Source organism: Myotis nattereri (assembly GCF_964212035.1).
Source record: "Myotis nattereri genome assembly, chromosome: 10".
Lineage (NCBI taxonomy): Eukaryota > Metazoa > Chordata > Mammalia > Chiroptera > Vespertilionidae > Myotis > Myotis nattereri.
In genome coordinates, this window is record NC_138085.1 from 23,413,322 (window position 1) to 23,438,034 (window position 24,713).

Here is a 24,713-nt window from a genome sequence, read left to right on the forward strand (position 1 = left end):
CACTGTTGGTGGTAATGTAAATTAGTGTAGCCACTATGTAAAACATTATGAAGGGTCCTCAAAAAATTAAAAATAGAATTACCATATAACCCAGCAGTTTCACTTCTGGGTATTTAATCTAAAAAAATCCAAAACACTATTTCGAAAAGATGTATGTATCCCTGTATTTATTCCAACATTATTTACAATAGCCAAGATATGGAAGCAACCTAAGTGCCCATAAATAGACTATTGGATAAAGAAGATTTGATACATATATACAACAGAATATTACTCAGCCATAAAAAAGAATGAAACCTTGACATTTGCAACAACATAGATGATCCTTGAGGGCATTATGCTAAGTGAAATAAGCCAGAGAAAGGCAGATACCATATGATTTCGCTTATACATGGAATCTAAAAATATACAAACAGGCTCATAGATAACAGAGAACAGATTGGTGGTTGCCAGGGGTGGCGGGTGGGAAGATGAAAAGAAAAAAAAAATGTGATGTATTCTGTGCAACACCAGAAAACCTTACTACTGTGTAGTGATTTGTGACCGAAAGAAAAAAAAACCCCTCTTTCAAAGAAGCAAAACAACCTCAAATAGGGTATATGCTGAAACTAAACAGTGGTAACAGTCATATCTCAAGTTCTAAGGGTTATCTGGCAGATAATATAAATGAAGAATGCCACAATTCCACAGCTATTACCTATAGTCCTAAATATTACTATGAGGTTAGAAGGTGAAAAACAGCAACAACAAAGCAATCTATTCCCATAAATAATTTCCTGAGGCTCTGCTCAAAATTTTCATCTGTATCTCAATAGCTAGGAGGGACATATGGCCACGCCTCGCTGAAAAGAAAGTATATTTTAGCTGGGCATATTGCCCTTCCCTCCTTGAAAAAAAGTGAGGTTATCATAGTAGCGAAGAAAAGGGAAAAATATTGGGCAGGAAAAAAATTAAAAATAAACAAATAGATAAGAGTGTATTTGTTTACAGTTATAGCTTGAGTGAAGTCCAGTGCTTTTGAAGAATGACGATGTGGGAAGGATGGGACTTTGCAGAAAGTGGTAGATGCTGGTGGCGTTCCAGCACAGCAGTTTCTCCCTGTCCTAGAGGCAGAGGGCACTTAGCCTCGTGAATGTGGGTTCAAATTAAGGGACCTTTTTAAAGGGAATACCAGGTACTTGGATTAGTTTAACATCATTTAAACTATTGAACCAGTGGGTGTGGGTTTGTGATAGTAGTTTTATGTCTCTATAGTCTAATAGCTTGAAAGGTGTAGTATATATACTGGGCATCATGATAACCCAGAGAGCCCACTGTTCTTACATCAGTGGTCTTACACCGTCCTTTAATTTCTTAAGGCAAATCCATCCATCTGTGTAGTGTTGATAGGACTGGAGTGGAGCAGGTCCCCGAGTGGGCCCCAGTGTCCTCCAGTGGCCTCTGACAGTTAACAGTTGGGCAAAGTTCTGAGCAGGAAAGACCCTTGAACGATTTAACTTGTTCATTTATCTGCAAGGGAGACAAGGCTTCCTGACCTCAGGTGCTGTCAATGTGATTTGAGCTCATCCCATCACCTGTCACTCAGGGGACTCGAGGACCAGCTGCCACCTCATCAGTCAGGTGGGGGGAGAGGGAGAGAGGGAAGGAGAGAGAGAGAGAGAGAGAGAGAGAGAGAGAGAGAGAGAGAGAGAGAGAGAGAGAGAGAAACATTGATTTCTTCTACTTATTTATTCATTCATTGGTTGATTCTTGTATGTGCCCTGACTGAGGATCAAACCTACAATATTGGTGTATTGGGACAATGCTCAAACCAATGGATCTTCTGTGCTTCACTTTATTTTCTTGTGAAGAGTTTTTACTCTAAAGTGAATAATAATTTTGTACCTTTAAAAGGACCTGGTATGTGCTTCAGCCCTAGCTGGTTTGGTTCAGTGGATAGAGCATTGGTCTGCGGACTGGAGGGTCCAGGGTTTGATTCCTGTGAAGGGCACATGCCTGGGTTTCAGGCTCAAGGCAGCCAGTCAATGATTCTGTCTTATCATTGATGTTTCTATCTCTCATTCTCACTCTCTCTTCCTCTCTGAAATCAATAAAAATATATTTTAAAAAATAATAAATAAATAAATAAATTTGACTGTTTCAGACATTGTTTCATCTATGTTTTTATTTCCTAGTCAACTGGTGAAAGAGGTGAACTAAGCTGTGGCTGGGTGTTTCTTAAACTTTTTGATGCCAATGGAATTCCTATTCCAGCAAAGTAAGTTCCTTCTAAACAGGTAACTTTGTGGATCAGTTTTAGAATCTAGATACCTCAGATTTGCCAAATGTATGCTCTGTTAGCATTTCAATAGCTTATGGGGAGAAGGCTTTGAATCTTGCTTTTATGTTCCTTCAGGTAGGGTGTGAAAACAGCATGTAAGTCTCGTGCTAGGGAGGGGAAGTGACATATAGAAAAGGGATTTTAAAAGATATTTGTACAAACTGTCTGCCGAGAATGTTCTTCAGTAATTTTGTGTGGGATTAGTACTTTTCACAGTGCTGAAACAGCTCAGTTCCCTCCAAAACGAGGGAGAGCTAAGTCCAGGGTCCCCAGGGCCTCTGTGATTCTGCATTTCTTCTGTAGGTGGGACATTGAACTTGTTATGGCAGCCACAATAAGCAAATTTAATACTTAAGACCAAAAGGTGGGTTTCTGGTCAAGATGGTGGTGTAGGTAAACATGGCACACTCCTCTTCCCACAACCACATCAACATTATAACTAAACTACAGAACAACCATCATTCAGAACCACTTAACATCTGGCTTAATGGAAGTCCTACAATCAGGGACTTAAGGAAGAAACCGTATTGAGACTTGTAGGAGGGATGGAGATGCAGAATAGGCTGGTCCCACACCCTATGTTTGCTGGATATAATTTGGGAGGGATATGTTGGCTGCTGAGGTCCCCCCTGAGGAGAGGAGGTCCCAGCCCCACACCAGGCCCCAAAGCCCAGGTTCCAGTGCCAGAAGAGAAGTCCCCATTACTTCTGGCTGTAAAAACTAGTGGAGAGTGTGGCTGAGTGAGACATAGGCTGCTGGAGTCCCAGGCAGTTCCTCTTTTACATATATATATATATATATATATATACACACATATGTATTATATATAATATTTTTATTGATTTCAGAGAGGAAGGGAGAGGGAGAGAGAGATGGAAACATCAATGATGAGAGAGAATCATTGATCGGCTGCCTCCTACATGCCCCCTACTGGGGATCGAGCCCGCAACCTGGGCATATGCCCCTGACTGGAATTGAACCCTGGACCCTTCAGTCCACAGGCTGACACTCTATCTACTGAGCCAAACCAGTTAGGGCCCAGGCAGTTCCTCTTAAAGAGTCTGTGCATGGACTTACTTAGACTTGCTCTCTGTGAGTTCTAACACTGGGGCAGCAGCTGGAAAGCCATCATAGATGTATGGGATGGAACTGAATTGTTTATCATCAGGGCAAGAAATAGAGGGGCAGCTTTCTGCCAGACAAAAGTGCTGGCAGAAGCCATTGTTCCTTTTCCAAAACCCCCGACCCCCAAGGAGCTGTCAGGCAGGTGCCATACCTGAGTCTCCATCAACCTGGTTAACACTGTTCACATCACCCTGGTGATTCCCTGAGACTACCCCACACCCAACTTGTGGGCCCACCCAAGCCATTTCCGGTGGGGTGTTTGTGTTTTTTTTTTACACAAACTGCCTTCTTGGCTCCTGCTGTAGATTTTCCTAAAGTCTCTCAACAGTTCACAAATTGCAGACAGGCAGCATCTGGCCTTGTGTCTCATACCTCTTGCTAAGTGGTCCCAAGCCTGGCACTAGTGGCAGCTGGTCTTGGTTTGCAGCTTGGCCTCTCCTGGGGACTTTTAAAAAATATATATATTTTATTGATTTTATACAGAGAGGAAGGGAGAGGGATAGAGTTAGAAACATCAATGAGAGAAACATCGATCAGCTGCTTCCTGCACACCCCCCACTGGGAATGTGCCTGCAACCAAGGTACATGCCCTTGACTGGAATTGAACCTGGGACCCTTCAGTCTGCAGGCCAATGCTCTATTCACTGAGACAGACTGGTCAGGGCTCTCCTGGGGACTTTTAAGCCCAACACAAGTAGCAGCCATCTGCAGATCCATAGCTTGTGTTGGGTGGTGCCAGGCAGAGCACAAGTGGTGGCTGACCTTGCACCTCCTGGGAAGCCCCAGAGCCAGTGCACCCAGCAGGCAGCTTCAGACCATGCCAATTATAACCCTACCACCTCCATGAGTGACACACTCAAGGGGTGGACTCAGTGAGCACCAAAGCCCCACTTAAGCAACTCCTGCTTTATTGTGTTAGCTCCTGCATAGCAACTCCTCTATTGTAGTCGCCGCCAGTCTTTGCAGTCAGTTGGCCTGAGGATCAATCCCTCCTAGTGATGCCAACAGCAATCGAGGCTTAACTACAGCAGGACAGTGCATACAGTATGCACAGAGGTGCACCTGGAGCTTCCCGCTCGGGTGACTGGGGAGGCTTTGCACCTGGGCCCTACAGGACACCTACTACACAAAGCCACTTTACCAATGCCATGAGACATAGCAGCTCTACCTAATACACAGAAACAAACACAGGGAAGCAGCCAAGATGTGGAGACAAAGAAATAGGCCCCATATGAAAGAATAGATGGTATCTCCAGAAAAAGAATGAAATGAAATGGAGGCAAGCAAACAAACTAACAGAAAATAATGGTTATAAGGATGCTCAAAAAACTTAGTGGGAACTTAAACAGCATGAAAAAGGACTTAGAAGCCATAAAATAGGACCAGTCAGTAATGAAGGATATACTAACTGAAATGAAGAATAATTTACAGGAACTCAACAATAGAGTAGAGGAAGCCGAGAATCAAGTCAGTGATTTGGAATAGTATAAGGAAGCAAAACATAGCCAATCAGAACAGCAAAAAGAAAAAAGAATAAACAAATATGAAGAGTGTAAGAAGCCTCTGGGACAATTTCAAGTGTACCAACATTTGCATCATGGGGTGCTGTAAGGAGAAGAGAAGTTGAAAACCTATTTGGAAAAATAATGACAGAAAATTTCCCTTACCTGGTGAAAGAAATAGACATACAAGCCCAAGAAGCACAGTGTCCCAAACAAGATTAACCCAGAGAGCCCCACACCAAGACACATCATAATTAAAATGACAAAGGTTAGGGACAAAGAGAGAATCTTAAAAGCAGCAAGAGAAAAATAGTTTGTTACCTACAAGGGAGAACCCATACCACTGTTGGCTGATTTCCCAACAGAAACTTTGGGGGCCAGAAGGGAGTGGCAAGAAATATTCAAAGTGATGAAAAGCAAGTTCCTACAACAAGATTACCCAGCAAAGCTATTATTTAGAATCGAAAGTCATATAAAAAGCGTCACAGACAAGAGAAAGCTAAAGGTTGGAGTTAACACCACCAAACCAGTATTGTATGAAATATTAAAGGGTTTTCTTTAAGAAAAGAAGAAGAAAAAAAGATAAAAAATATGAATAATAAAATGGCAATAAATACATACTTATCAACAATTGAATCTAAAAAACAAAATCAATGAACAAGTGGAAGAGAAAGAAACTCATAGTTGCAGGGAACACTCATGGTTGCCAGATGGGAGGAGAGATCAAGGGATGGGTGAAAAAGATGAAGGGATTAAGGAGTACAAATTGGTTGTTACAGAGTAGTCATGGGGATGTAAAGTACAGCATAGGAAATGTAGTCAGTAAAATTCTAATAACTATGTATGTTGTCAGATGGGTATGAGATATATTGGGATGATCAATTAGGAAGTTGTATAATGTCTAATCACTGGGGTGGGGGTGTGTGTGCACCTGAAACTAATATAATACTGTATGTCAGCTGTAATTGAATAATGAAAGTGATTAAATGGCAAAAAAAAAAAAAGACCAAATGGCAAACTGGTAGCAAATATTTATAATACAGGATGGGGAAAGGTAGGTTTATAGTGTTGCATATGCAAAACAATTTATTCTTGCATTATTTATTCATTATTGTATTATTTTCTTTTTCTTTTTCTTTTCTTAATCCTCACCTGAGGATATTTTTTCCCCCATTGATTTTTAGAGAAAGTGGAAGGGAGGGAGGGGAGAGAGGAGAGAGGAGAGAGGAGAGAGGAGAGAGAGAGAGAGAGAGAGAGAGAGAGAGAGAGAGAGAGAGAGAAAAGCATTGATGTGAGAGAGATACATCGGTTGGTTGACTTCTGCACATGCCCCAGTTGGGGCTGGGGGATGAACCTGCAACCCAGCTACATGCCCTTGAGTGGGAAACTGTGACCCTTTGGTGTGGGGCTGACGCTCTAACCTCTGAACACACTGACAGGGCAAAGACAATTACATTTTAAAATGGGCACACACATAGAAATCTAACCTTAAAATGGGCACACACACACATACCGTAAATCTAAGTCTAGGATATAGACAGGAAATTCACAGAGAGATACAGGTGGGCAGTCAGGAAGAAGATGATGAAGATCCCATAAAATTCAGGGCTCTAGTCCTGCTGTGCCTTGTAACTGTAAGTCTCCAAGCCACAGTTTCCCCCAATTTTAGAATGGGGAATTATCATAGTCTCTAACCTCAAATGTTTAATTCATGTAATGCTGCCCCCTCCACCTCTGCTAACACCCCAGGGTGGATGGAACCTCCTTACCACAGGACAGAGGTAGAAGTCCTGACTGTGCTAGTCCTCTGATGTCACCAGGCAGAAGGAGACGGGGCACTTTATTACCCTGGCCCTCCTACCCCCTGTAGATGCAGAAGCCCAGGCTTCTTATGATTTTGGGGGTTTTGTTTTTATTAATGTTCAGGGTTTTAGTTGTACTTGGTAGGAAGGAATGGTGTGTCTATTCAATCTTTCCTAAAGTCACAGCTGTTTATTTTTTTAAATGAGGTGGAGGCCAGAGGCCTCTGAATTAATACAGAAACATTTCCAATGTATATTTTTACATGAAAAAGCAAGTGGCAGGATAGGATGCGTACTGTGTCTCCACTTTGGTCCATGAAGAGCTGCGTTTGTGCACCTTCATGGGTGGGTTTATGTGAACTGTTCCCAAGGCTGCCCCGAGGAGTGGGAGTGGGGACTGGCAGCAGGATTAGAGAGGCCTTCTACCTCCTGCTTCTACACCTCTGCAGTTTGCAACTTTCAAATAAAAGGTCTTCCTTTTGAGATTCACTGTGGAATGTATTTGTTCGCATTTGCATAGAACAAGATAGGGCGAGGGACTACCAAACTAGAGGGGAGGGAGGTGGCTGTCACTTTTTCCTTATTTCTAGTCATTCAAACTTTTTACTACAATCTGCATGTTACTTTTATATTTTATTTATTTATTACTTTTATATTTTAAAAACCATATAAACTCATATTGGCTATTTAAAAAATTTATCTTCATTGTTGAAAGTATTACAGATGTTCCTTCCCCCCATTGACCCCTCCACCACATCCATTCCCTTGCATCCCTTCCCCCAGGCCATAGTGGCTTTATTTTAAATAATGATTCAAAACATTTTAATGACATTAATCTTTTTCATGTTTTTAATGTGGAAAATGGTATTTCTACGGTTCATAGGTAAGAAAGAAACTTATTTACTGAGCTGATGCCCCACAGAAGGATCAGCTTCCATTCTCAGTCATCAGTCATCAGTGACACAGAAATGTCTGCAAAGGGATTGACTCAGGTGTCCACCGCAGGTCTCTGTCACAGCACACCCTTCTTTTTGTAGGACTTATGAGCTCCTCCTGAACGGTGGCACCCCTTATGAAAAAGGTGTGGAAGTGGACCCTTCCGTCTCCAGAAGAGGTACAGCTCTCACGGGGCACCTCCCTTCCCTGCCTTAGAGATCAAGCAAACAGGAGGCATCTGAGAAGATAGCTATGTTCTAACACAAATAGGAAATTCACGTTTTGTTTTTTTTAAATCTTTATTCTTCAGATTATTACAGATGTTCCCCATAGCTCCCCTCTACCCGGTTCCCACCCTACTCCAGGTCTTCTGCCTCCCCCCCCCCACTGACCATAGGTGTAAGCTCTTTGTCCAATCTCTTCCTGCACCCCCCACAACCTCTTCCCCCCGAGAATTGCCAGTCTGCTCCCTTTCCATGCCCCTGATTCTGTTACATTCACCAGTCTGTTGTGTTTATCAGGTTTTTTATTCATTTGATTTTTAGGTTCACTTGTTGATAGATATGTATTTGTTGTCACTTTGTTGTTCATAATTTTTTATCTTTACCTTTTTCTTCTTCCTTTTCTTAGAGAATACCCTTCAGCCTTCAGTATTTCATTTAATACTGGTTTGGTAGTGATGAACTCCTTTAGATTTTTCTTGTCTGTGAAGCTCTTTATCTGACCTTCAATTCTAAATGAGAGCTTTGCTGGGTAGAGTAATCTTGGTTGTAGGTTCTTGCTATTCATCACTTTGAATATTTCTTGCCACTCCCTTCTGGCCTGTAAAATTTCTGTTGAGAAATCAGCTGACAGTCGTTTGGGTACTCCCTTGTAGGCAACTGACTATCTTTCTCTTGCTGCTTTTAAGATTCTCTCTTTGTCTTTTGCTCTTGGCATTTTAATTATGATGTGTCTTGGTGTGGTCCTCTTTGGATTCCTTTTGTTTGGGGTTCTCTGCGCTTCCTGGACTTGTAAGTCTATTTCTTTCACCAGGTAGGGGAAGTTTTCTGTTATTTTTTAAAATAGGTTTTCAATATCTTGCTCTCTCTCTTCTTCTGGCACCCCCATAATTCGGATGTTGGTACGCTTGAAGTTGTCCCAGAGGCTCCTTACACTATCTTCATATTTTTGGATTCTTTTCTCTTTTTGCTCTTCTGATTGGTGTTTTTTGCTTCCTCATATATCAAGACATTGATTTGATTCTTGGGACCCTCTAGTCCTGTGATCGGCAAACCGCGGCTTGCGAGCTACATGTGGCTCTTTGGCCCCTTGAGTGTGGCTCTTCCACAAAATACCATGTGCAGGGGCACGCGTACAATGCGATTGAAACTTAGTGGCCCATGCGCAGAAGTCGGTATTTTGTGGAAGAGCTGGTATTTTGTGGAAGAGCCACACTCAAGGGGCCAAAGAGCCGCATGTAGCTCGCGAGCCGCGGTTTGCTGAGCCGCAGTTTGCCAACCACTGCTCTAGTCTACTGTTGAATCCCTGTATATTATTCTTTATTTCAGTCAGTGTATGCTTAATTTCTGACTTGTCCTTTTCCATTTTTTTTGGCTTTCTAAGACCTTTTAAAGTCTTACTAAGTTCCTCGGAGGTTTCTAGAAGATTCTTGAGTAACCTTATAATGTGGTTTTGAACTCGATATCCAGTAGTTTGCTTTCCTCCATTTCTTTCATTTGTGACATGTTTCTTTGTCTCCACATTATGGCTGCTTCCCTATGTTTGTTTCTATGTATTGGGTAGATGCTAAGTCTCCTTGAGTTGATAGAGTGGCCTTGTGTGGTAGTTGTCCTATAAAGCCCAGTGGCTCAGCCTGCCCATTCACCTGAGGTGGACACTCTTGGTGCATCCCTTTGTGGGCTGTATGCACAGTTTCGTTGTAGTTGAGCCTTGATCACTGGGAGGAATTGACCTCCAGGCCAATTGGCTGTGGGAACCAGCTGCGACTACAGTGAGAGAGCTGCTGTGCAGGAGACACCTATGGAGCAGGACTTCAGTGGGGCTTTGGTGCTCACTGAGTCTGCCCCTTGAGTGTGTTGCTTATGGATGTGAAGAGTTGTAATTTGGTGTGGTCTCACACTGACCACTGGTACACTGGCTCTTGGGTATCCAGGGAGGTGCAAAGTCAACCACTGCCTGGGGCCACCAGCAGGAGCTACAGAGAGATCTGCAGATTCCTCCGCCTTCTTTCCTTTTTTTAAAAAAAATATATTTTATTGACTTTTTGCAGAGAGGAAGGGAGAGGGATAGAGAGTGAGAAACATAGATGAGAGAGAAACATTGATCAGCTGCCTCCTGCACACCCCCTACTGGGGATGTGCCCACAACCAAGGTACATGCCCCTGACGGGAATCAAACCCAGAACCCTTCAGTCCGCAGGCCGATGCTTTATCCACCAAGCCAAATGGGCTAGGGCAGATTCCTCCTCTTTCTGTCAGGTTTGGAAGTGCCTAGATGAGGCCCAGCTGTGAAGCAAGGCAGGCTGCTGCTGGTGCTGGTTTTTTGGGCCTTTTATTGATAGGTTTGCAGCTCCCTGACCCAGTTGTAACTTGTTAAACAGAGTTTTTGCCTGAGAAAGGACAGTCCATTCATATGCAAAAGTAGCTATCACAGCTTGGGTGGAGTCGGGTCTCAGGGAATCTCTAGGGTGGAGCAAACAGAAATGGCTGTCAGTCAGCCCTGCACCGAGGAGGTCCCAGCACAGGAACAATGACTGCTGCGAGCACCTCCATCTGGAAGAAAGCTGCCCTGAGGTCCTGCTCCGATGACAGACAGTCCAGTTTCTCCCCGTTTGTGTCTAGGTCCCCCAGAGCCTCACCTGGCACTGGAGCTCAGAGGAAGTGGGAGCTTGTAAATTCGGCTCATGGTGCCGGCCTTTTAAGAGGAGCAGCTGGGTCTCCAGCAGCCTGTGTGTCACTCAGCTCCAATCCACACTGGTTTTTACAGTCCATAGTGCTTACGGCCTGTAGGGACTTCTTTCCCCAGCTCTGGGACCCTGGGCTGGGGGTCTGGTGTGGGGCTGGAATCCCTCGCTCTTCCAGGCGGCCTCTGCAGATGCTCTCTCCCTCCTGATTAAAAAAGCAGCACACCCGGGTGCTGGACCAGCCCGTTTTGTGCCTCCCCACCTCCTATCAGTCTCTTTACCTCTCTAGTTGTAGTACTTCCACTCAGCCAGCTTTCCTGTGGTTCCGGGTGATAGTTTTCCTGTGTTTTAGCTGTAATTTTGATGTGGTTGTGGGAGGCAGCAAGTACAGGTACCTATGCTACCATCTTGGTTCTTTCCCGAGTGCTTATTTTCTTGCTAGCACACCTGAGACTCTACTGTGGGAAATGAGGAAGTGTGAGAAGCCTGCATTTGCTCCTTCTCATTGAACACTCGGCTAAATTCATAAACAGGCTAATCCAGACATTGTCTATTGCTAGTCCAAGGGTGTAGACATGTGCAGTTGTGTTGTATATGTCAGATTGCCCTCCAGAAATATTGAACACCTTCCAGTATGTTCCCTGGCCAGGCCCTGCAGTAGGCAGTGGACATGGAGAGTCAGACAGGGGTGATCCTTGCCTCGTGCAGCTCTGAGCCTGACAGTGTTGGAACTTCACCTTGGCTCCTGAGACCTCCCCCTCCTTGTTTCACAGCTCAGGACACTGCTGTTGCCCCAGCAGTACCAGTCTCTCTTCTTAGAAGGGGAAGGTGTTTGAGGTCTGGGATGCACGTGGGTTGACATGCTTTTTAAAAAATATATATTTTTATTGATTTGAGAGAGGGAGAGAGAGATAGAAACATCAGTGATGAGAGAAATTCATTGATCAGCTGCTTCCTGCACATCCCCTACTGGGGGTCGAGCCCGTAACCCAGACATGTGCCCTGACTGGGAATCAAACCGTGACCTCCTGGTTCATAGGTCTATACTCAACCACTGAGCCATGCTGGCCGGGCTAGATATGCTTTTTTGTTGTTGTTAATTCTCACCTGAGGATATTTTTCCATTGATTTTTAGGGAGAGCGGCAGAGAGAGGGAAAGACAGAGAGAAACATTGATGTGAGAGAACCACATCAATTGGTTGCCTTCTGCATGAGCCCCGACTAGGGCCCAGACTGGGGAGGAGGCTGCAACAAGGTACATGCCCTTGACCGGAATCGAACCTGGGACCCTTTGGTCCGCAGGCCAATGCTCTTTCCACTGAGCCAAACTGGCTAGGGCAACATGCTTTTTATTTTAAAAATTAAATTTATTGGGATGACATTGGTTAATAAATCACATAGATTTCACGTGTAGATTTCTATGGCACAAGATCTGTACATTGCACTGTGTACTCACCACCGACAGTCAAATCATCTTCCATCACCACATTAGGCCTCCTTCACCCCCACACCTTCCCTCTGGCAACCACCACACTGCTGTTTGTGTCCACGAGTTTCAGTTTCATATCCTGCATATGAGTAAAATCATATAGTTCTTAGCTTTTTCTGCCTGACTTACTTCACATAGCATAATACAGTATTCTCAAGGTCCATCCATGTTATCGCAAATGGCAGTACAGTGGGGCCTTGACTTATGAGTTTAATTCGTTCTGTGACGGAGCTCGTAACTCAAATTACTCGTATGTCAAATCAATCGTGAACAAATGAGACACTTGATGCTGAGCTGATTTTGTGGCGTTCACTGTGACATTCGCTGCGCCAACTAGCAGTGGGGTATCTGAAGCTGGCTCGTAACCCGAATTTTAGCTTGCAACTCAAAGCAAAAAATCGGCTGAGAGACGGCTCGTATCTTGAAAAACTCATTAGTCGGGACACTCACAAGTCAAGGCCCCACTGTATTGTGTGTTTTCTTATGGCTGAATAGTAAGTATTCCATTGTGTATATGTACCATATCTTTTTTTTTTAAATACAGTGGGGCCTTGACTTATGAGTTTAATTCGTTCTGAGACTGAGCTTGTTAAGGAGCTCGTTAACTCAAATTACTCTATCAACTCAATGCAAAAAATCAGCCGAGAGACAGCTGGTATCTCAAAAAACTCGTTAGTCGGGACATTCATAAGTCAAGGCCCCACTGTATATCTTTATTGATTTCAGAGAGGAAGGGAGAGGGAGAGATAAAAACGTAATTGATGAGAGAGAATCATTGATCGGCTGCCTCCTGCATGCCCCCCATGGGGATGGAGCCCCCAACCCGGGCTTGTGCTCTGACCCGGAATCAAACTGTGACCTCCTGGTTCATAGGTTGATGCTCAACCACTGAGCCACACTGGCTGGGTTGTACCACATCTTTTTTCCCCCAATATATTTTTTTTATTGATTTCAGAGAGGAAGGGAGAGAGAGAGAGATAGAAACATCAATGATGAGAGAGAATCATTGATCGGCTGTCTCTTGCACGCCCTCAACTGGGGATCAAGCCCACAACCTGGGCATGTGCTGTGACAGGGAATTGAATCGTGACCTCCAGGTTCATAGGTCGATGCTCAACCACTGAGCCACGCTGACTGGGTGTGTACAATTTCTTTATCCAGTCCTTTATGCAGTACACTTGGGTTGTCTCCATGTCTCAGCCACTGGGAATACAGCTGCAATGAACTTAGGAGTGCATATATCTTTGTGAATATATGTTTTTGAGTTTTTCAGGTATATAGACCCAGGAGAGGTATTGCTGGGTCATATGTAGCTCTATTCTTAAGTTTTTGAGGAATTGCCAAACTGTTTTTCATAGTGGTTCTACCAGTCTACATTCTCATCAATAGTGAATGAGGGTTCCCTTTTCTCCTGAACCTCCCCAACACTTATTACTTGTCTTGTTGATAATAGCTATTCTAACAGGTGAGAGGTGGTATCTCATTGTAGTTTTGATTTGCATTTCCTTAATTGCTAGTGAGGTTGAACATCTCTTCATATAGCTTTTGGCCATTTGTATGTCTTCTTGGGAGAGGTGTCTGTTCAGGTCCTCTGCCCATTTTTTAATTGGGTTGTTTGTTTGGTGTTGAATTTCATGAGTTCTTTGTATGTTTTTATTTCTTTCTTCTTTAGCCCAGTCATTTTTTAGTAGTATGTTGTTTAATCTCCACATAGTTGTGAGTTTCTTTACTTACTTTTTTCCAGCTGATTTCTAATTTTAAGGCATTGTGGTCAGAGAATATAATTTCAATCTTGAATTTGTTGAGGCTAGTTTTGTGACCCAACATACTGTCTATCCTTGAGAATGCTCCATGTGCACTGGAGAAGAATGTATAGTCTGATGTTCTGGGATGAAAAGCTCTATAAATGTCAATTATGTCTATTTGGTCTAGTGTGTCATTAAAGATCCATGTTTCTTTATTGATTTTCTATTTGAATGATATATCCAGAGCTGCGAATGGAGTATTAAGGTCCTCAACTATGACTGTGTTTTGATTTCTTTCTCACTTTAGTTCTAATTATAGTTGCTTTATATATTTCATTGCTCCCTGATCAGGTGCATATATATTAAGAAGTATTATGTTCTCTTGATGTAGTGTCCCCTTTATCATTATAAAGTGTCCATCTTTGTCTCTTGTTATCTTGAATTCTATTTTGTCAGATAAAGTATGGCTACACCTGCTTTTCTGTGGATGTTTTTTGCTTGGAGAATCATTTTGCACCCTTTTACTTTGAATCTACCTTTGTCTTTGCAGCTTAGATGTGTCTCTTGTAGGCAGCATATGGTTGGGTTTTGTTTTTTGATCCACTCTGCTACTCTGTACCTCTTTATTGGTGAATTCAGATAATTTACATCCTATATAATAAAAGCATAGTATGCAAATTGTCCCCTTGACCAGGAGGTTGTCTGGGAGTTCAACTCGGGGGCAGGGCCGAATGGGGGAAGGGAGAGAGGCCCTGGCTGGCAGCCGGCAGCCACCAGGGACCCTACCAGTGCAGGAATTTCGTGTACTGGGCCTCTAGTTTAGTATAATTAGTATAATTATTGATGTAAGAGGATTTCCTATAGTTATTTTATCTTTTGTTTTCTTGTAGCTCTGTTCCTTCAGTAGTTCTTTTCCTTTGTGTGTTTCTGTCTCTTGTTTTGTTTGGTGGTATTCTACACTTCTTTCTCCTGCTTTCTCTTTTTTAAGCTATGTGTCTTAATTTTGGGGGTTTTGTGTGTGGTTACCATCAGGTTTATGAAAAATAAAGTTGCATATGTACTGTAGTTTTTTTCTCTTTTGAGTGCATCTAATCTCCATCCTCCTTCGCCAGTTCAGACCTTCACTCCTCTCCTCTTTTATGTTTTTGTTATAACAAATTATTCCTATTTATGCTGTAAGTTGTTTGGTGATCATACTCATAGTGTTGTGACCTTATGCTCTTTGTTTTAAGTAGAATAATTCCCTTGAGTATTTCTTGCAGTGGTGGTTTTCTGGTGATAAATTCCCTCAGCTTCTGTATATCTGGGAACATCTTTATTTCTCTTTCATATGTAAAGGAAAACTTTGCTGGATATATTATTCTTTTGCTGAGAATTTCTCTCTTTCAGTCATTTGAATATTTGGTTCCACTTTCTTCTTGCCTGTAGAGTTTTTGTGAGAAGTCCGATGATAATCTGATGGATTTTCTTTTGCAGATAACTTTCTTCTTTCCCCTGGCTGCTTTGAGAAATTTTTTATTTTATTTATTTTATTTTTTTATTTTTATTTATTTATTTTTTTTAGAAATTTTTTATTTTTTGTCATTCACTTTTTACAATTTTAATATAATGTGACTTGGAGAGGGCCTCTTTGGACTGAGGTAACTAGGTGTTCTGTTTGCTTATTAGATTTGAGGATCTAGTTCTTTCCATAGGTGTGGGAAGTTCTTATCCATTGTTTGTTTAAATAGGCTCTCTGTTTCCTTATCCCTCTCTTCTTCTTCTGGTATGCCTATTATTCTTATACTAGAGGCCTGGTGAATGAATTCGTGCACCACTGGGGTCCCTCAGCCTGGCCTGTGGGATTGGGCTGAAACTGGCTCTCTGATATCCTCTGAGGGGTCCCGGATTTTGAGAGGGTGCAGGCCAGGCTGAGGGACCCCACTGGTGCACGATTGGGGCTGGGGAGGGACGTGGGAGGGACAGCCAGGGAGGGGCCGCGGGAGGGCTCCAGGGAGTGTCCGGCCCATCTCGCTCAGTCCTGATTGGCTGGACCCCAGCAGCAAGCTCACCTACTGGTTGGAGCATTTTCCCCCTGGTGGTCAGTGCATGTCATAGTGAGCAGTTGAGCAGCCTTAGCATATCATTAGCATAGTACGCTTTGATTGGTTGAACAGCCGACCGGCCAACCGGACACTTAGCATATTTGGCTTTCATTATGTATGATTGCTTTTTCTGATGGAGTCAGTTCTTATAGAGCTCTTTCATTTTTTTAATGCTCGGGTCTCTCTCTTCTCCCCTATGCATCATTTCTAGATTCCTATACAGTGGGGCCTTGACTTATGAGTGTCCCGACTAACGAGTTTTTTGAGATATCAGCTGTCTCTTGGCTGATTTTTTGCATTGAGTTGATAGAGTAATTTGAGTTAACGAGCTCCTTAACGAGCTCGGTCTCGGAACGAATTAAACTCGTAAGTCAAGGCCCCACTGTATTGATATCACTAATTCTTTTCTCCATCTGGTCAGTTCTGTTTCCTATATTCAGTAGTTTACTCCTAATCTCCTTAATTGCATGCTTCATTTCCAGGATTTCTGATTGGTTCTTTTTTTAACGCTTTAGATTCTTTGGTACAGTACTCATTTTGTTCATTAATTTGTTTTTTGAGTGTATTAGATTGCCTGTCTATATTTTCTCACATCTTGTTGAGTATTTTCAGAACTGCAATCTTGAATTCTCTGTCATTTATATATTTCCATGTGTTCCAGCTTGCTTTATAGAGATTTTTCATTTTTTTCTGGGCTTCCTTGTTTCCATAGTTATGCATGGTATTTGCTGGTCCCCTTTGTCTAGGCATCTATGTATTATATTGGCCCTTCTCTAGCATCTTTCTTTGAACAGGTCTTTCTACTGTTTTCTAGTAGGTGATGCTGAATCACAAGATTTTTAGCTCTGTGATGTCCCAGAGCTGCCCTCCATAGCTCTGATCAGACATTACAGCTGTGCTGCTTGGGGGTCGGCTTTGTTTTGCCCTCACCATAATGGTGACCCCTGGACCTCCATGGTGCCCCCCCCTCTCCAAATAGGGATCAATCACTGGAGGAAACAGGGACTCTGCTGCAATATCTCTCAGTTTACAGATAATGTGCTCCTTGACCTGTCACCAAAGGCAATGGGAAGTGAGTTTTGGGAGTCCAAGGGGGTGATGGACCTCTGTGGCTCCATCTTTGCCTGGAACACTAACTGTCCAACAGCAGACAGTCACGACAGAACCCAGGCACTGTGTCCTTACCCTAGCCTCTCAGCTGGTTCAGCTGCTGTTCGTGCCACTTGCCCTGCTGGAGAGCCACCGAGACTCTGTTCTTCCTGGCCCATGGAAATACCTGCTTCCTCCTCTCTCTGGGGCTAAGCTAGCAGCCAGCTCCCAGCTGCAGGGCTGCATCTGTGGCCATGTGAGCTCTCCTCCTTTCTTGCCTCCCCATTTGCTCCTGGTTGCCCACCTTTAGATGATTCAATGCATGGGTCTCTCAGGCATGCTTCTATATTGAGCATGGAATCCTTTGTTGAGTTATATAGTTGATAAACTTGTTAACAAGTTTCAGGGGGAGAGGCCAAGGGGATCTCTCATGCTGCCATTCCTCTAATTTCACTCCCCAGACATGCTTTTTAAACTCCTCTTTTTTTCTTTGTAATTCAGCCACAACAATGCAGCTGTCAGGGGCAGGCACTGGTGGTGAAAAGACTGTTGTATTATAGCAAAATACCATGCTTTTAAATTAAAATGAAAATACTTTGTTGTGTTATATGCACTGTCCCAAGCACTTAAAGTTGTAACATTTATTAATTTTTTTAAGCACAAGGGAGTGTTTTCCATCAGATGATGATGATGAGGAGGCAGCCACAGCTTCTAGTAAAACTGAGGTCTTTGAACAGAAGATCAAGAGACCTACTAAGGTTGGTATGCCTTCTGCGGTTTCTGTTTGGGAGCTCGGGTCACTCAACATGTGTAGACCATCTCTGCTCTCAGCTTCCCTCCTGCTTGGTCATCTTTTGTTGGTTAATATTAGCTCACTAGGGCCCAGTGCATGAATTCGTGCACTTTGAAAGGAACTGTGGGCCGTGAGGCTGTGGTGGGCGCAGGGGCGGGTCTCAGCCCATCCTCTGCGCCCCTGCCTGGCCCCTCCCTCCATGGCCCCCGGTCCCCTGTCTGCCAGCAGCCCCACTCCTGCCGCTGCTGCTCCCACACGCTGATAGCGCCGGCCTGGCTTGCACTCGCTGATGGCGCAGAACGATTGGGGCCAGTGCTGGGCACCGGCAGTGGGTGTGAGCGGTGGCTCTGGCACCAGCTGCGAGTGGGCCGTTGCCAGCAGCAGGTGCGAGCAGTGGCTGCTGGCCCTCATTGCCCCTCAGGAGCAGAGGGAGATGGAGAAGCCCTGAGGGATGATTGGGGCCAGCAGCCACTGCTCGCACCTGCTGACAGTGCCGAGTGATTGGGGCCGGCGCTAGACGCCTGCAGCGGATGTGAGTAGTGGCTCATGTGCTGGTAGCAGGAGCCAGCAGCAGGTGCAAGTGCCCACTGGAACTGCAGTGTGCGGGAGCAAAGAATTTTCAATAACCACCAGAGGCTCGCCCCGATGACAGCAACTGGCACCCTGCCTTGGTCTGCCGCCCCCGCTCACCTGCTTCACCATCCCACTGTGGCCAATGCCCGCCATGTTCCATGCTCTGCTGCCTGCTGCCAGTGCCCGCCATGTTCTGCATGTGCCCCCTAGTGGTCAGCGCACATCATAGCGACCAGTTGTTCGGTTGTTCCGCCGTTTGGTCTATTTGCATATTAGGGTTTTATATATAGAGAGTGACTTGTTTGCCAAAGATCAGGGAAATGGAATAACAAGTTCAGATTAGATGACTCTTCTACTTACTAGTTCGCACAAAGGACAGATTTGGTCAAAAATAGACTAGAGAACTTCTATTAAGTGGGCTTACTGACCCATGAGTCTATCTAAAGAGAACTTTTTAAAATGTTAAGTTTGTTGAGGTATAATTTAGTTTACTCCTTTTAGTTTACAGTTCTTTGAGTTTTAACAAATGTGTACAGTCATGTAACTATCAGTACAGTCAAGATAGAGAATGTGTCCATCACTCTAAAGAGTTACCTCTGCGGCTTTGTCTTTGTCCTCAGTGCCCAGCCCCAGCCCAGCCCCAGGCAGTCACTCCTCTGCTTTCCTTCCCAACAGCTTTGCCTTTCCCTGTACTGTACATCGGATCCTACAGTATGCAGGCTTGTGAGTCTGGTTTTCACTCAGCACAGTGCTTCTAAGATTCATTCATGCTGATGCCTGTGTTAGTAGTTTGTTCTTTTTGTTTTAAACAGTGCAGGAGATATTGTGGGATCAGCTCCAGATCACTGCAATAAGGTACATGTCGCAATAAAGCAGGTTACATGAATTTTTGGCTTCCCAGTGTATATAAAAGTTATGTTTATACCATACTTTAGTTATTAAGTGTTCAATAGCATTATGTGTAAAAACAAAAACAAAAAAACACTGTATATACCTCAATTTAAAAATGCGAACCATTATCTGAGCCTGTTGGAAAAAAGGCCAGTAGACTTGCTCAACTGAGGATTGCCACAAATTTTCAATTTTTTTTCTTTTTATAAGATTTAAATATATATGTAATTGATTTTAAAGAGGAAAGGAAAGGGAGAGATAGAAACATCAATGATGAGAGAGAATCATTGATTGACTGCCTCCTGTACGCCCCACACTGGGGATCGAGCCCACAACCCGGCATGTGCCCTTGACCGGAATTGAACCCAGGACCTTTCAGTCCACATGCTGCCCTATCCACTGAGCCAAACCAGCTAGACCAGCCAGGGCTTTTTTTTTTTTTTTTTTAAATATAATATTTTTAATTGATTTTTAGAGAGAGAGGAAGGGAGAGGGAGAGGGACAGAGAAAAACATTGATGTGAGAATGGAACATTGATTTGTTGCCTCCTAAATACTCCCTACCCCTGGGGATTGACCCTGCAACCTGGGCATGTACCCCAACTTGGAATCGAATTAGCAACCCTTCAGTGCATGGGATGAAACCTAACCAACTGAGCCCCACCAGCCAGGGCCAGATTTTCAATTTGTAAAAAATGCAGTATCGCTTTGGCTAGAGTGACTTGGTTGGAGCATTATCCCATGCGCCAATAGGTGCTGCATGTGATTCCAGTTCAGGGCACATATTCAGGTTGTGGATTTGATCTCCAGTTAGTATGCTTATGGGAGGCCATCAATTGATGTTTCTCTCTCACATTGATATTTCTGTCCATCTCTCTCTTTCTCTCCCCTCCTCTCTTAAAAGAAGTCAGTAAAATTAAAAATACACACAACACAATATCTTCAAAGCACAATAAAGCTAGGTGTTCCGGTATTCCATTGGCTGGATGTAATCATAGTGTGTTTACCCATGAGTTAGTTGATGGACATCTGGGTTGTTTCTAATTTTGGCCTATTATGGATAAAACTTCCTCTAAATATTTGTATATGAATTTTTTTTATGTGTAAATGTACTGTTATTTCTGATGGGTACAAGACACGTAGAAATGGGGTTGCTGGGGCATCTGGTGTTTGTTTATTTTATAAGAAGCTGCCAAGCTATTTCCCAAATGACTACACTATTTTACATTCTCACCAGCAGTGTATCAGCATTTCAGTTGCCCCATATTCTTTAAAAAAAACATTTTTACTGATTTCAGAGAGGAAGGGAGAGGGAGAGACAGATAGAAACATCAATAATGAGAGAGAATCACTGATCGGCTGCATCTTGCCTGCCTCCTACTGGGGATTGAGCTCACAACCCGGGCATGTGCCCTTGACCAGAATTGAACCCAGGACCCTTCAGTCCACAGGCTGAGGCTCTATGCACTGAGCCAAACCGGCCAGGGCTCAGTTGCCCCATATTCTTGACAACACTTGGTATTCTCAGCCTTTTTGTTTGTTTTAGCTATTTTAATAAGTAAGCAGTGGTATCTCATGGTTTTTGTTTTGCATTTTCTGCAGGGAGCTTTTATACTAGTAGAATCTAGGTCTATCAATTTCAAACTCAGGAACCTCTTGGAAAAAATCATAGAATCATCTTTCTTGGGGTCTCAATGTCTACATCTTTATAAAGGACACAGTAGAAATATCAGTCCCATAAGTTGTAATGAAGTTTAATGAAAAAAACATATAAAACACTTAGCAAGTATTTATAGTACATGCAATTAAGCAGTGTGAGCTCTAATAATTGGCTAATCTTATGATTATATTTATATATATAAAAGCCTAAGTGACCTTCCGACTGTCCGATCGGTAGCTTTGATGTGCCCTGACCATCAGGGGGCAGATGCTTAACACAGGAGCTGCTGAGCTGCAGTAACTTGGCAGCTGCGGTTCTTGGGTGACACACCTGGAACCAGAGAGGAGGGATCCCAATTCCAATTCCCTGATGCGTCACCTGAGAACCGTCCTCTCGCAATCCGGGACCTATCAGGGGATGTTTGAGAGCCGGTTTTGGCCCAATCCCCGCAGACCAGGCCAAGGGACCCCACCAGTGCAAGAATCTGTGCACCAGACCTCTAGTGTATAGATAAATGCAAATGTAATGCCAGGTAGCCGATGCAGTGTGTCATAACATTCATCTAAGTGAAGCTATGTAAGATAGCTGGTAAGACCAGGGGGCATTTGAAATGGGGTTTGAAGGATTGGAGATGTGCCCTGTGAAGACGTCAGGAAAGGGCCTTTCCACAGAGGTGCACGCTGGATGGGTGGAAGGGGAGCATGGCATGGGAACATGACTAGGGCATCCCCCTGACTGTCCCTGTATGACCTTTTTGCTGTTGCAGATTGTCAAGAAGCAGTGTAATGAATGAGAACTTGGCCTACCTCTCTGAGTGGTTGCTTTTGTCATTTTATTTTATTTTTTAAAATAAATCTTTATTGTTCAGATTATTACAGTTGTTCCCCCTTTCCCCCCATAGCTCCCCTCCACCCAGTTCCCACCCCACCCTCTGCCCTTACCCCCCCCCCCCCCGCCCCCCACTGTCCTCATCCATAGGTGTATGATTTTTGTTGCTGGGTCAAAGGTCATACACATGGAAAATGTAGCTGTTTCCATCCGCAACATGTCCCTGTGTTCGGAAAAGTCTCACGACTTGTTCATGATCTACTCAGAGGGGGTACGGAGCCACATAATGGCTTTTTAAAATAATGTGTCCTCTTACGTTTAAAATGAGGATTTCGCTATCAAAAGTGAGGAGAAAGCAACATTACAGCTGCTCTCGCTCCTCTTGCCCTTCGGGTGATAGTTGTGCGTGGGGCTGCGCGCTGGCTCGCAGGCCATTGACAAAGCTGTCTGGGTGGCTCGCGCGGTTCCGCTGGCTTCCCAGGGGCCATCGCAGCCTCTCAGGGGCCGTCGGAGCCTCTCAGGGGCCATCACAGCCTCGCAGGGGCTGTCTCAGCCGCGCAGGGGGCACCGCATCCCACGTTGGGGGTGAAGGTGTGAGACAGAAGCTCCTCTCGCTGTCTCTCCTGCTGCTCCCTTGCGTATTGCCGATGCTGGAAGTTTCTGAGAGCAGTCTGCAGGTGCTGGACATCATACTTTATTTTTTATTTTTTTAAAAATATGTTTTATTGATTTTCTACAGAGAGGAAGGGAGAGGGATAGAGAGTTAGAAACATCGATGAGAGAGAGTCACTGATCAGCCGCCTCCTGCACGCCCGACACTGGGGATGTGCCGCAACCAAGGTACATGCCCTTGACCGGAATCAAACCCGGACCCTTGAGTCCACAGGCCGATGCTCTATCCACTGAGCCAAACCGGTTCTGGCTGGACATCATACTTTAACTGGTCAACACGAAGTTTGGCATTCTGTCTTTTGTTGGGCGGTTCCTCGCTGGACAGAATCTCCAGGCGTTCTTGCTGGCTGAATATCTGGTATGCTTGCTTGGGTTTTGTTTTCTACTAAGTGCACAGATTGCTTTTCTGCCGTCTCCCGGCATCCCATGTGAGACTGGATCTGGTGGACCTGCTTGTGCGTTTGCTGGTACAGCGGTTCCATGTCGCCGGCCCAGCCGGGTCCGGCTCCGGCTTCCTCCGAACCTGATTCTGCTTCTTGAGTGTGTCCCTTATGGATGCAAGGAGTTGAAATCTGCAGTTTGTTGGGTTCGCTTTTGTCATTTTAAATCATGCTCTGAGTTTATCTGCCTGCCCGGGCATCCTGTGTGCAACCCGACCCAGGGTGGCGGGGCGGGACAGCGTGGCTCCTCTGTCACCCCAGCTTCCTCATCACAGCTCCCTTGGGGGCCTAAGCCTTTAGTCAGACATCCCCTAAGGGCTCCCTGGCTGCCAGAAGGATGTCTGACTGCAAGCTTAGGCCTGATCCCCCGGGGAGTGGGCCTAAATTGACAGGTGGACATCCCCCAAGGGGTCCTGGACTGCAAATAGGCGTAGGCTGGGCTGAGGGACCCGCGCCGCCCCCTCCCCCCCTCGCCGAGTGCACAAATTTTTGTGCACCAGGCCTCTAATTTATAATAATTACTGATAGGAGAGGACTTACTATTTCCATTTTGTTACTGATTTTCTGTATGTCTCAGATTTATTTTGTCCCTCATTTCCTCCCTTCTTACCTTCTGTTGTGTTTGTGTGTTTATTAATACATTTTTATTGATTAAAGAGAGGTAGGGAGAGGGAGAGAGATAGAAATATCAATGATGAGAGAAAATCATTGATCAGCTGCCTCCTACATGCCCCTTACTGGGGATTGAGCTCGCAACCAGGGCATATGCCCTTGACTGGAATCGAACCTGGGACCCTTCAGTCCACAGGCCAGTGCTCTATCCACTGAGTTAAACCAGCTAGGGGGTCCTTCTCTTGTGTTTAATTGATTTTTTTTGTAGTGATACACTTACTCCTTTTCATTTCTTTTTGTGTGCATTCTATAGATTTTTTTCTTTTCGGATACTATGGGGATTACATAGTTATAAGAATCTATTTTAAACTGATAATAATTTAACTTTAATGTTAAAATTTTTTGTAAATATGTTTTATTGATTTTTTACAGAGAGGAAGGGAGAGAGATAGAGAGTTAGAAACATCGATGAGAGAGAAACATCGATCAGCTGCCTCCTGCACATCTCCCACTGGGGATGTGCCCGCAACCCAGGTACATGCCCTTGACCGGAATCGAACCTGGGACCTTTCAGTCCGCAAGCTGACGCTCTATCCACTGAGCCAAACCTGTTTCGGCTAATGTTGAAATTTATTTTGTTTTTGAACCCTTAATGCGTACCATGCATTGCATTGAACACTCCACACTTACCTCATTTTAATCTTTTTATTAGCCTTCTGAAATTCAGGTATTGCTATCTGTATTCTACAAACTAGGAAACCAAAACACAAGGAGAATAATTAATTAGCCCGAAGTTACATAGCTAGGAAGTAGAAAAGTCAAAATTCAGTCCAGGTCTGCTACACCCTCCCATGTTCCACCCAGTACTGTGAACAATCAGCTCACATTTCTTCTGCATTCATCACATCAGGTGGGACGGCCACATGGCTTTGTTAAAACATGTAGCTGACTAGTCTCTTTATTTCTAAGACACATAATCATGCCTTTTTTTAAAAAAAAAATTGATTTCAGAGAAGAAGGGAGAAGGAGAGAGAGATAGAAACAATAATGATGAGAGAGAATCATTGATTGGTTGTCTCTTGCACACCCCCCACTGGGGATCAAGCCCGAAATCTGGGCATGTGCCCTTGACCGGAATTGAATCTGGGACCCTTCAGTCTGCAGGCCGACGCTCTATCCACTGAGCAAAACTGGCTAGGGCTCATGGCTTTTTAAAAATTTGACATTTAACATGGGTGTTTGGCTAAA

At 44.1% G+C, this 24,713-nt stretch overlaps 1 protein-coding gene across 4 annotated transcripts in view; it reads left to right on the plus strand.

Moving 5' to 3' along the window:
* Positions 1 to 24,713, plus strand: part of NPHP1 (nephrocystin 1) — an 81,441-nt gene that overhangs the window by 47,178 nt on the left and 9,550 nt on the right. For all 4 annotated transcript variants that reach the window (XM_081100891.1, XM_081100890.1, XM_081100892.1 and 1 more), the window contains 3 exons: positions 2,175 to 2,257; positions 7,787 to 7,863; positions 17,656 to 17,755. In XM_081100891.1, the coding sequence (XP_080957017.1) occupies positions 2,175 to 2,257; positions 7,787 to 7,863; positions 17,656 to 17,755 (260 nt within the window). The remainder of the gene's footprint in view (positions 1 to 2,174; positions 2,258 to 7,786; positions 7,864 to 17,655; positions 17,756 to 24,713) is intronic.